The sequence below is a fragment of the Nansenia antarctica genome, assembly GCF_963989245.1.
Source record: "Nansenia antarctica genome assembly, chromosome: 10".
In the NCBI taxonomy this organism is placed as follows: Eukaryota; Metazoa; Chordata; class Actinopteri; order Argentiniformes; family Microstomatidae; genus Nansenia; species Nansenia antarctica.
The window spans coordinates 5,459,351-5,472,884 of NC_137680.1; the positions used below are offsets into that span (position 1 = coordinate 5,459,351).

Here is a 13,534-nt window from a genome sequence, read left to right on the forward strand (position 1 = left end):
TTCAGCTGTTTACGTCGCTTGAAGACATATCTCCGGAACAGCATGACAGACAAGAGACTGAGTGGACTTGCCCTTATGAATATACATCATGATATTCCTATTGATGCGGAGGCCATTCTGCTGGAGTTTGATGCAACGGGGAGGCGCAGACTTCACTTCAAATAGGTAGGAACATTTTATGATTTTATTGCCAGTCGGATTGGTTTGGTCTTGCTTTTATTGTTAAGTGGTGCAGCGGCTTCTGTCTGGGCTAGCCTATATTGTCACATATCTGGTCGTTGAAACGTGTATGCTGCTGTGTGTGTTGTAGGCCTAAAGTGAGTGCAAAACTCTCGTTATGGTGCTAGCCTATGTATTGGTGCGCTGTCACAGTGTCACCAAATAGGCCCTTTGTTTTCCCCATGTGTTAGGTGCGCATGCGCTGTCACCTGGGCTGTTTTCATCTGTGTTTCGAGGTCGTCACGGCATAATGGGAACGCCCACCTGTAACTGGTAACAACAGCCTGAGTCCACCACTGCACACACACACCACCACCAGAGCGCCTATGTGCTCTATCTATTATTTACTTCCATCAGAGAATTGTGCCTTACGTGTCAAAGTCTTTCTGGGCCCCCACCACTAGTAATAATAGTATAATGTATGTTCCATAATGTATTATAGGGGGGGCCGCCCCTGTTAGAAGAACATCACAGTGATTCATCGGCCGCGCCCTTTGTGATTCAAATGAATAATCCTACGTACATAAAACACAAGAATTCACCCCTCAACCATCTAAGAGGAGGAGGAGGTAGAGGGATTGGGGTATTAATGTGCTAATCCTAGTCTGCTAGTTGTGCTACTGCTACTACTGTGTTACTACAGTAGTATCAAGATAGATAGTTGAGTTCAGACAAATCCCTACAAAGAGACTAGGTGTTCATTGTTCAATGTTCTATGAATGTTGTTGTCTGATTATAGTTGTAACCTTCTGCACTTGTAACTATGTACTTTTCACTCAAAGCAATAAACAGCCTGAGTCCACCACTGCACACACACACCACCACCAGAGCGCCTATGTGCTCTATCTATTATTTACTTCCATCAGAGAATTGTGCCTTACGTGTCAAAGTCTTTCTGGGCCCCCACCACTAGTAATAATAGTATAATGTATGTTCCATAATGTATTATAGGGGGGGCCGCCCCTGTTAGAAGAACATCACAGTGATTCATCGGCCGCGCCCTTTGTGATTCAAATGAATAATCCTACGTACATAAAACACAAGAATTCACCCCTCAACCATCTAAGAGGAGGAGGAGGTAGAGGGATTGGGGTATTAATGTGCTAATCCTAGTCTGCTAGTTGTGCTACTGCTACTACTGTGTTACTACAGTAGTATCAAGATAGATAGTTGAGTTCAGACAAATCCCTACAAAGAGACTAGGTGTTCATTGTTCAATGTTCTATGAATGTTGTTGTCTGATTATAGTTGTAACCTTCTGCACTTGTAACTATGTACTTTTCACTCAAAGCAATAAATGGTTTTCTTTCAAAGAAGGTAGTAGCTGTGTGACAGTGTGATTGATTCTATCACTTCCACCCAGGATACTGTGACTGAAAACAAATCTTTCTTCCGCTGCCTGCCAGTTATTTTATCAGGTTTTTACCAAGTAATTAGTTGTTTGACAAAATGCTGGATAGTTGCTGTGCAATCGGGTGCACTAACCGACGAGGAGACGACCCTGGGTTGGGCTTCTACAGAATTCCGTCAGAAAAAGAAAAACTCAGAGGAGAAGATTAAGCTCAAGTAAACACTGATGATTTTAATTATTTACTTAGCCACTTTACTCGATTATACTGAGCCAATTATCACTATTGCACTATTGTCATTGTTCATATTGTATTCCACCCCTGTACATTGTACAGCACATTTCAAATCTTTTATCTAGTATTTTTTGTATATATAGTTATTTTCTAATCTTGTGTCTGTACATATATTGGATTGACTGTACATATAATCCATGTCTGTACATATATTGGATTGACAATAAAGTTGACTTTGACTAGCCTAGTTATTAAATTTTTAGTCATTATCTTTGCATAATCGTTCTGACATGGTTTGTTGTTGTGGACGCTACCAGCTTGGAGTTGGTTGTGTAGGTCCTTTAGCTAGCTAGCTAACATTAGCATTATTGTGCAAGTGCCCAAAATGTGTAGTTTGTTCACATATCTTTGTTTTTCTTCTTTTGAGAGGTGATCTAACTAATTGTTGCTTGAAACAGGTGGTTAATGACAGGTCAGTGCTGCAGTTCCACGGAGTTTCCACTATGTTTTGGCCGCCAGGGCTCTGCGCCAGTCACGTGACTGAAAACTATGAATAGGTGATACAATCATCCAACCTGTAGGCTAGTCTGCGCTATTTCTGCGAAGTTTTTTACGTTTCTGTGCGTACTATGAAATCGAATCCTGCCGGCGCCACTGCACTGAGCTACAAAATCCAATAGCTATTTCGTTTTGATATAGCTAAAAAACAATTTATCACTCAGCACTAGGGTTGCCACCCGTCCCTTAAAATACGGAATCGTTCCGTATCTGACAGTTAAAAGATGCGTCCCGTTTTGAACCAATACGGAACGCTGTTTGTTCCGTATTTTCAATCCACCCGCATTGCGTGATTCCTCCAATATATCATACAGAGCTGCCAAGTCTTTTATTTTAGAAATTCCTTTAAATAAAGCTACCGGACACGAGTTTCGTGGCATCTTTCTGCACACGCGTTAACTTGAGTCTGCAATCGAAGCGGGAGGCGCGCGCTGCTGGAAGAACTTGTGTTCACTCGAGCTGCACGCATAGGTGAAAGTGGGCCGGAACGGTCCGGTGCGGCGTTCCGGCAAGACTTTCTGTGCCGGAACGCCGTTGGGGGAAGAGATGCAGCTGCCTGTTAATCAAAATCCGATTGCTGCAGAGTGCAGAAGCAATCACGATTCACGATCCATAATGTCCAACAAGGAAACACATGGCTGACGTTATGTTTCGTTGCGTCTATTTTAATACCTTTGAAAAGGACATGTTAACCCGCTTTACAGTAGACCCGACGCGACGGGACGTGGTTGGGTGGGCAGCACTGGGCACTGAGACAGTCCGACCGGGATTACAGTCGCGCCGTATGGAAGCATATAGTGGACCAAATTCAAATGTTAATGCAATTTGAGATTGCATTTGTATGTTCCACTTTTGCATGCATTCTTTCAGACAATATTCAAATTCAAATGCAATTCTAATGATTTGCATTTTCATTTTCATGTACCTGATGTGCACATTCGCTGTCAATATTAAAATGATAATGCAAAGCCATTTGACATTTAATTTTCAAAGTCATGCGCTGCTTTGTAGCTGACAAAATTCAAAAGTTCATTCTAATGTGAAAATTACTATGCAATCCCAAAATAGCATATTCATTTGCCACTTTTGCCTGCATTATTTGAGTCAATATTCAAATTGTAATGCAATAATGTGATACGCAATTGCATTTACATGTTCTAGTAAACACATCCGCTTTGTAGCTGACAAAATTCACATTTTCATTCTAATGTGAAAATGACTATGCAATCCCAAAATAGCATATTCATTTGCCATTTTGCCTGCGTTATTTGAGTCAATATTCAAATTGTAATGCAATAATGTGATTAGCAATTGCATTTATATGTTCTAGGAAACACATCCGCTCATTAGAATTGCATTTGAATTTGAATATTGTCTGAAAGAATGCATGCAAAAGTGGAACATGCAAATGCAATCTCAAATTGCATTAACATTTGAATTTAGTCCACTATATGCTTCCGTAAGCAAGCCGTGTTGCCAGATTGGGCTACTTTTGGTCACACTGGACGGGTGGATTCGGCAGCTTTTAGACTGGTTGGGCTGGAAATTGTGAATTCCATCTGGCAACCCTGGTAGCAAAATATATGCATACGTATCTGGTAGCCTACTGGTACTTTCAAATCGCATCGTATTATTATTATTATTAATAATAATAATTACAATTTACAATACAAATACAACAATTGGGGGTCCCTCAAAGAAAATTTGGGCGCACTGCGCGCGCACAACATCAACCTCCAAGGCTTGATTCTGACCCAGGAAAAACCCTGGTATGTACTGTATAACATGATAGTCATCTATGCACTGTATATAAGATGATGACCAAGGGTCTTTCTGCTGCTGACCAAGGGGTTGAGTTCACTTGATGAGGCCCAATTTTGTTTTAGACTCTGTAGGCTACTGTATTTGTTTATTAAGACTTAAGATATATTATCTGAATTTCTCTTGTTTTATCAAATGTTCCAATTGGTGCTGGTTTACAATTGCAGGAAACTAGCACAAATAATTGTGTGGGAGAGAGGGGCCGCCGCTACCAAAACGTGCACAGTTTTGGGTCGCTCCACCACCAAAAACTCTCACTCCAAACTTTTGGTGAAACATGGCAGCCCTAAAGTGTTTCTAATTTCGACACCAACACCACGATGTGTGTGTTCAGGGATGCATGAAGCTGGGGGCAGGAGGAGAACAATATGAAACGATGAAGGTTGGGGTAGTAGCCTATAGTTCCTGTAAGAAACTCAAACCACTTTCACCCCTGGCTGCACGTAAGTCTTAGAACGTAGCAAGCAGTGTTGCCAGATTGGACTACTTATGGTCACACTGGACGGGTGGATTCGGCAGTTTTTAGACTGGCTGGAAATGGTCAATTCCGTCTGGCAACCCTGGTTGCAAAATATGTGCATGTACGTATCTGGTAGCCTGGTACTTTCAAATCGCAAGTTGTTTCATCGTCTGTTCTCTTTTTCGGGGTGATGGAGGAGAGATTGCAGTGAAATATCCATGATGGGACTTTGCTCATCATCCTCCATCCTCACACTCATGTTTTCCCTGCTCCATTAATCTTCTGTTATTCAACACGAGTGTGAAAACGGATTGTATCCTTTATCTCAAAGACACTATGGCATACCGTTTCTAAAATTCACTTAATATTCACTTAATTTGGGTGAGATGATAGGCCTACGTTGCAACTTTACAGTTTTGGTAACTGTTTTTTGTTTCTCTAATGTAACATAATATAACATTGTTATTATTATTATTATTATTAAATACAATGTACAATTCAAATACAACAATTGGGGGTCCCTCCCAAAAAATGCTGACCAAGGGGCCCTGTTGATGGGGCCCAATTTTCTTTTAGACTCTGTAGGCTACTGTATTTGTTTATTAAGACTTACATAAATATGATGTATTGTCTGAATTTGTCTTGTTTTTATCAAATGTTACAATTATTTGTATTTCTTGTGCTGGTTTATTATGAACAACATGTAAAATGGCAGGAAACTAGCACAAATAATTGTGTGGGAGAGAGGGGCACAGTTTTGGGGTTTTGAGGGGCACAGAGGGGCACACGTGCACAGTTTTGGGTCGCTCCACCGCCAAAAAATCTCACTCCAAACTTTTGGTGAAACTTAGCAGCCCTTAAGGCTTTATTGAAACGATGTTTAACTTATGATTTACTAGCACTGGCGCCCCCACCCCGCCCTTGGGCCCGTGGTGGTCGTGGTCCCGAGGAGCGGGGCCCCTACTGCGAGGGGTGTCCCTTATTTCTCTGACTGAAAGGTGGCAACCCTACTCAGCACATGTTAGCAACATGCTAACGTAATTATGCTAAGCTAACCGCGATTAGCTCTCCGGTCAAATATAACATACTACAACGAGTAGATGTAGCTTATAAACAAACACCAGACATATGTATTTACCTCTGGTAGCTTCAATGTGCACCAACAGCCAAAGGAATAACTGTTCTTTGATTCACGAATTGTTATAAACACAGCAAACAGGTCTTCACTCACGAGGTCCTCAATCAGTCTGACACCTTACTTAGTGCATAGTATCGTTATTAGTACAAAGTCCCGCCCCCTCTCTCTCAGCATGCATTACAGTTGGCTAGCTCTTCCCGATGGACCAATGAAATAAAGAAATGAATGAATGACATAGCCAATGGGCGAACTCACATTAGAGCTTGTAAATAAGTACACATTATAAACTTCTAACCATGTTAATAACCGTGTACATAACCATGAAATGATGCTTATTTATTAAATTGACTTATTTCTTTAACTTATTAAATGGACTTATTTAATTAACTTATTAAATGGACTTTAAATGGACTCGCAAGCTCTCAACGATCATATTCTGCTGTTGCACAATATTCTACTGCGCCCCATAGTGTCTTGGTGGTAAAGTGCAGGCAGTCAAAGGCCTACTGTCATTCACAGGAGATTAATGCTGGTGCGCGTAGTTCTTTTGGAAAACGTGTTTATTTTAGAATATTTCTCATATAAATAAATATAAATAATACTCATTACATTGACATTTTTGATCAAATAATGGTTGTGGTCATGTATTATTAGCGACCCCCCACAGATGTATGGTTTTACTGCTTTCATGGGAGCTCAGACCTTCCACATAACCCTAACCCTGGTCTAACCCTGGTCTAACCCTGGTCTTACTCCTTCAGACTATTTCTACTGCTGGCAAACTTTTGTAGCTCGGAGGGTGAGAGGGTTTAAGGCCTGGGACGGGCTACAACAGAACTCTGTTCGCCTGGCCAGGAAACTGAACCGTATCCTCCAGGTAAAGCTCCACACACACATGCATGCACACACACACACACACACACACACACACACCTGAGTGTTAGATTCAGTTATAACTGTTCCCCTGTTCTCTCTTACAGCCTAGTGATGCAGAAGATTGGAGAGATGCTTTTGCGCTTCTTGGACGATGAACCATATCCCCTCCTTCTCTTCTTGGACTATGAACCATATCCCCTCCTTCTCTTCTTGGACGATGAACCATATCCCCTCCTTCTCTTCTTGGACGATGAACCATATCCCCTCCTTCTCATCCTTCCCCTCCTCCTCCTCCTCCTCCTCCTCCTCCTCCTCATCCTCCTACTGGTGCTGTCATTATAGTGAAATGACCATTTTGAGCCATCATTGTAATAATGAATAAGAAAAATTAACTGAGATAAGGAGGTTACTGCTCCTCAAATTGTGCATTAAATACTGTATTGTATGTCAATGAAACTTCTTTATTTTTTATTTTTTATATCCTCTAAGCATTAAATGCGTTAATGTAATAGCATATGTTTGTTATTGTCATAAAATAAAATACCGTTTCTTATGCTTTTTTGTGTCATTTTTCCTATTCAACGGAATGCCATTTATTATGAATTATGTGAATCGATTCGATAAGGTTTTAGAGAGGGCTAACTAACTCATATCAGCATCCGTAGTAAGGTGAGCAACCGTGGGATGGATGAGAACACACTGCGCAAATACACGGTATATTACGCTCCTCACGTCCCCCGGTTACCGCACAGACACCACCAATGCACCGACACGGATTCGGTGAATTAGAGTCAAGATGGCGACCATCGAGGGGGAGTACGAGTCGATCCTGTGTGTGAAACCTGACGTCAACGTTTACCGAATCCCCCCGCGAGCATCGAACCGGGGCGTCAGGTAAGAGCCACACCGATCATGCCGTAGTAAAGGGTCCATGATCATCCGTCTGACCTTGCATCCGACTCCAGCATGCATCAATCGGCGCAGTGATGGAGAACGATCGCTGCCTGTCTGTAGTAGGAGCGCTCCCCCATAATAAACAACCCGTTAGCTTGTCCCCCCACATCAAAGGCAGACAGTGCGTCTAAATTGTTGTACGTAATTGCTTTTTTGGTGTCATAACCTCCTGGGCAAACCTGTATGACACTTTATTGGGGCAGCGCAATAGATAAAGAGGAAAATATCATATCAAGGTTGTGTGTTGCGTGCGTTCTATTGTATGGGTGGATAGTAGCCTGCTACACCTGTCATTGTTGCACCTGACCTGTCTGTCGGTACCAACGCCTGTCTGTCTGCGTCCCAATGCACACACAGAGATGGTTGGTCGAATACTGCTTACAATGCGTAAACGTGACCGTGTCCCCCCCCCCCCCCCCCCCCCCCCCCTCTAAAGCCTGACAGTTTTAGTTCTCTGTTCATAGAATCAGTGAATGTTTATTGTAAGCTTACATGGTGTACTACGGTATTGAAGGGTTTGAGGGATTAGATGAGATGTTTTACTTCCTTGGAAGGAGATTATGTCGGAATCTCCTGTCGTGTTTTATTATGGGGGCCAGTAAAAAGATTTCTTGTTGACTTGGCATTGTCTATCCTTTGCTGTGTGTGTGTGTGTGTGTGTGTGTATGTGGGTGTGGGTGTGTCTGTGTCTGTGTCTGTGTGTCTGTGTCTGTGTCTGTGTGTCTCTCTGTGTCTGTGTGTGTGTGTGTGTGTGTGTGTGTGTGTGTGTCTGTGTCTGTGTCTGTGTCTGTGTGTGTCTGTGTCTGTGTCTGTGTCTGTGTCTGTGTCTGTGTCTGTGTGTGTCTGTGTCTGTGTCTGTGTCTGTGTCTGTGTGTCTGTGTCTGTGTGTGTGTCTGTCTGTGTGTGTGTGTGGATTGTGTTTACCTTATTTCATTGGCTGGTGCTTTAACGTGATCTAGTGCATCTGGATGCTGACTGGTCAGATACGGTCGAAACTGTTGGCGTCTCCCGGGAGATGAGATATCTAGGCTATGGGTTTACCATCAGTAGCATAGCATGCCAGTGACCAGATAGCACTCAGTCTGTTGTGTGATAGGCTATAGTGAGTAATAACAATGATGACGCAATCTTCCACCCTAGGTAGCAATGAAATGCCAGGAGGACCAAGTATATGAGTCACCTTATTTTCTCCTTTGCGATTAATTAAATGTTTCACCAGTCACCAGTCATTTAATCAATACAGTTAAGTTATGTCAACAACACCATTTACACATACAGCCTTATAGTAACACACACACACACACACACACACACACACACACACACACACACACATTGTCTCATTGTCTCATTGATACACACACACACACACTTCTCTCATATGTCAACACCATTTACACATAGTGTAACAGCCTTATAGTAATACACACACACACACACACACACACACACACACACACACACACACACTTCTCTCATTGGCTGCCTGTTTCTCTCCTAGGGCAGCAGATTGGAAGCTGGATGCTCCCGATTGGACAGGGCGCATGCGTGTGACGGCCCGGGGCAAAGTGGCCTACATCAAACTGGAGGACAAGATCTCTGGTGAGGAACACAGGCTCTGTTTACATGACAGCATCAATGTCACTTTCAACCTGGCGGCCACTTCATTCCTAACCTCTAACCCATCCCCAGGCACTTCTTCTTGTTGATTTGGATACAGTACTAGGAATCAACAGTATAGAGTGATATTAATTTTGCCCCTGTGGGTTTTCCACAGAAATAGGCTACAGTGAGTTGGAATGATTTGGAACATACTGTATTTAGGAGGCGTTTAACATTAACCCTCCGTTGCAAGGCCTTTCATGGACACAGATTAAGACTAATCCTAGATTCCTAAAAAGCTTCCTCAATGGAGATATTCCATTGCAAGTGTGATTTTTAATCCTGGACTATGCTTAAGTGTTGTCTGTGAAACTGGCCCTATATGTCCTGTGTTTCTATATGTATAACTGTGTCTGACTGTTTAGTACAGGTACGCCAGGAGGTAAACAGTATACCTAGCCAATTAGCCAATGAACTCATACCATTGAAGTACAGGTGTAGAGAGGACTCTTACATTGTGTGTTGTTGTTGTCATAATGTCCGTATATTTGCAGGGGAGTTGTTTGCACAGGCGCCGATTGACGAGTTCCCTGGCATCGCCGTGGAGACCGTCAGCGACTCCAGTCGTTACTTTGTGCTTCGTATCCAGGACGAGAGCGGTGGGTTGTTACTGTCACCTGCAGGGTGGTCGGTTGTTGTTTGTTTCACCGTAGGGCCACTATCTGGCCATGCTGGAGAGGTTTACCTTCCTACCACAGTCGTTGGTTTAACCACAGTTAACCCGACACTCATCCTCACCCATGAATGCCTTAGTGCTGGTCTGGAGCACAATCCTGTACACACACTGCCCCTACAGGGGCTGAAGTTTCCCAGCACTTGCCTTAACCTAAATAGTGTTAATACTTAATACTGTTCTACTCTACTGTTCCATACTACTGTTCTAGTCTACTGTTCCATTCTATTGTTCTAGTCTACTGTTCCATACTACTGTTCTACGCAACTGTTCCATTCTACTGTTCTAGTCTTCCTACCTTAATAGTGGAAACTAGAAACATGGTTGTCACTAGATGTGGCTTTCTCAAAAAAGACAAATATTGTAGGAAACGATGAGCTCAATATTTGAGCTTCTTGATCTAGAAAAGAGTTCTAGAAAGGGCATATTCTCTTCTTCTACATTTGGCTTGTTAAGAGTATAAATGCTCACAGTGATTAGTGGTTCTGGTTCCCCCGGCCCTCTCTTCTTCCAGGTCGCAGTGCGTTCATAGGCATCGGGTTCGGGGACAGAGGAGACTCGTTTGACTTCAACGTAGCGCTGCAGGACCACTTCAAGTGAGTAGCGACTCGGGGGGCGCTTAGGTGGCGTAGCGGGTTAAGCGTTGACCATGTAACCGCAGGGTCCCCGGTTAAAGTGGGACTGCCCCACTCAGAAAAAAAAAGTGAGTTGCGACTCTGCATCTTCTTCTACACACCAGAGGCACCCTTCTTTCTACAGTCACACCATACAGAATATGGCTGTGGAATCATTACCAGTCAACGAGTTAATAATTGCATGTTTCTCTCTCCTCTCTGTACCCCCGCCCTGTCTCTCTCTCTCTCTCTCTCTCTCTCTCTCTCTCTCTCTCTCTCTCTCTCTCTCTCTCTCTCTCTCTCTCTCTCAGGTGGGTGAAACAGGATGATGAGATCAATAAGCAGTCTCAGAATCCAGTCTCCACCCCCAAACTGGACCTGGGCTTCAAAGAGGGCCAAACCATCACTCTGAATATTGGGGTAAGATCCTGCATTCACTCCTTGTTCTACTTTGAACAGTCAACTTCATACACACATACACATACACACACACATACATATACACACACACACACACACACACTCCTTCTCTCATTCCCTCTCTATTCCTCTCTATCCCTCTCTTAGCAAGGTAGAAAGAGAGACAAGTCCCGCCCTCAGAGTGCAGGTGGCTTTGGGCTCCTCCCCCCTCCTCCAGGAGGCAAGATAGCCCCTCCCCCTTCGTCTGGCAACGACAATGACAACGATAAACAACAACTCACAGGAGGAAGTGACACAGGTATGGTAAACGACATCCTGCCCTCCATGCTTATCTTGCTTAGGTGAGCCTAGTAAACACCATTCCTGGATAGGAAGGATGGAGGATGCTTTTTGATGCTGTTGGTAATCTGAAGTTCTGGATTCAAGCGAACCGTCATTTTAGGCCTAGTGTACTGTAATAAGAGGGGTCTGAAGTGTTTTGTTTTCTGTTCTCAGGCTTTTTGTTAGATCTGGACAACAGTAACTCTAACTCTGTGGTGCAGACCAACCCCAACCCCAACCCCAACCCCAACCCCAACCCCAACACTACAGCCAGCTCTGACCTGTGGGGAGACTTCTCTGCTTCAGAAAGGTAAAGGGACTGTTCTGTCTCTCTCTTTCTCTCTCTCTATCTCTCTTTCTCTCTGTCTCTCTATCTATCTATCTATCTATCTCTCTCTCTCTGTCTCTCCATCTCTCTCTCTCTCTCTCTCTTTCTCTATCTATCTCTCTCTCTCTCTCTCTGTTCATCCAATTGATGCAAAGCTCTCCCATTTTATTTCCCATCATGCAGTTCGGCCTCTCCACCTGTCACCAAGCAGGAGGACGCCAGCTGGGTACAGTTCTGAGGCAGTTCCCCACAATCCCTTTCACCTGACCTTTACCTGAGCCTGACCCCTGACCTGACTGTCCACCAGTTGACCCAGTTTACCCACCCAGCACTGTAACTGTATTTTCTCTGAAGCTCAGTGTTCTCCTACCCTCTCCTGTTCTGCCCCTCTGTCTTTTTGCACCTTTCTCCCACTCTCTCCCCCCCCCCTTCCCCACCTCTCTAATCACCCCTCCCATCTCCCTCCCTCCCTCCCACTGCCCTCTCTCTCCCCACCCTCTCTCTTGCTCTCTCTCTGTGTTTTATTCCTTAACTATGGCAACAACAGAGTATTTATTTATTTCAGAGGGACAAGACTGAGGTGGAAGATCTCACTAAATGAAATACGGTACAGCGAGGAATGATGGTGAATCACTAATATAGTCTTGATAATAACAAATTAATTCATTTATGTACAGAAGATGATATTATTGTAAATGTATATATTGTCATTTGTCAGTAGTTTGTAATTCCCGTTGTTGTTGTTGTGGTTAGTCTTGTAGTTAATTTTCCTTCTGAATCTCCAGTTGTGGGGATCCAGTAAATAAAAGCATTGATTGAGAGGCTAGTCTGGTTGCATTGGTGGAGAAAAAAGTTGCTTCTTAGATTTGATCTAAGTTCCTCTTTGGGCTTTTTCCTTTCCAAGATCAGGACCAACGTAGGGTTAAGGTTGGCCTCTATCTAAGTCTACTTTGAGTAGAAAACCCTAAACTACTGTATGCAGTTGTGCTGTGTGGCGCCCTCTAGTGGGCTCTTCTGGGCTCACAACCACAGTGTGACTGACTGGGAGAATGGAGAGAGCTGCTGAGGACGTATTTCACTGGGAAAGGGCACAGGGCTGCCCTGCATTGTTTCAGCTGGCGAACTGTTGTTAGTTAGTAAATCAACACTGCTCAGCGACGAGAGAAGGGAGAGAGAGCGAGAGATGGAAAGAGAGAGAGTGGGAGAGAGAGAGGGGGAGAGAGAGAGGGGGAGAGAGAGGGGGAGAGAGAGAGAGAGAGAGAGTCTGCTTTTGTCTCTGACTCTGGGGAAAAGGAGGGGGTGATAGGCATGATTTAGGCTTTGTTATGTCATCACCAGGGTTATTATGGGTAGGGGTGACTCATTCAGGTCATGACCTTACCCTGCTCAATGAATAGGCCTGTGTATTACGTATTACAGAGTAGTATGAAGTTGCCTGTGGACTCTGATCTAAGGTCATTTTTGTGTTCTCCCTAATGGTTTGGTTTACAGTTTGAATTCAGAGAGGGTAAGCTGATCCTAGATCTGTGCCTAAGAGGCAACTACTTCTACCCTATGTTGTACATACAAGAGTTTGTTTTGTCTGTGACCGTTTTTCAAAACCATGTTCTAGAACATTGAGCCTGCGCGCTAAAACTCTTTAACTGGCAATGCAGTGAGGCGGTGAGATGCAGTGTTACTCCTATGTTGTGTTGTTTTTGTTTGTGGGAGGGATGGCTGGAGAATGGGAGGGCATCAGATAGTAATAATACCATTCAGCTATCTGGTGTGTGTGTGTGTGTGTGTGTGTGTGTGTGTGTGTGTGTGTGTGTGTGTGACCTCTACCCCATGTTCGTTTACGTATGTGCTCTATACAAACCAATATGCATTTCCCCTCTCCCCCCGATGTTTCTTGTCATTATAAATAC

At 43.6% G+C, this 13,534-nt stretch overlaps 2 protein-coding genes across 2 annotated transcripts in view; both read left to right on the forward strand.

Moving 5' to 3' along the window:
- Positions 1-6,810, forward strand: part of aicda (activation-induced cytidine deaminase) — a gene marked incomplete at both ends in the record, with an annotated part of 49,592 nt that extends 42,782 nt beyond the window's left edge. The window contains 2 exons of the mRNA XM_080540547.1: positions 6,541-6,656; positions 6,760-6,810. Of these exons, the coding sequence (XP_080396673.1) occupies positions 6,541-6,656; positions 6,760-6,810 (167 nt within the window). The remainder of the gene's footprint in view (positions 1-6,540; positions 6,657-6,759) is intronic.
- A 641-nt stretch (positions 6,811-7,451) lies between these two features.
- Positions 7,452-11,865, forward strand: necap1 (NECAP endocytosis associated 1; the record flags this gene model as incomplete). The annotated part of the gene is made up of 8 exons (XM_080540548.1): positions 7,452-7,549; positions 9,111-9,211; positions 9,766-9,870; positions 10,459-10,540; positions 10,870-10,978; positions 11,126-11,276; positions 11,474-11,609; positions 11,811-11,865. 8 exons carry the CDS (start codon positions 7,452-7,454, stop codon positions 11,863-11,865), a joined length of 837 nt encoding a protein of 278 aa, XP_080396674.1.
- Between the last annotated feature and the right edge of the window lie 1,669 nt (positions 11,866-13,534).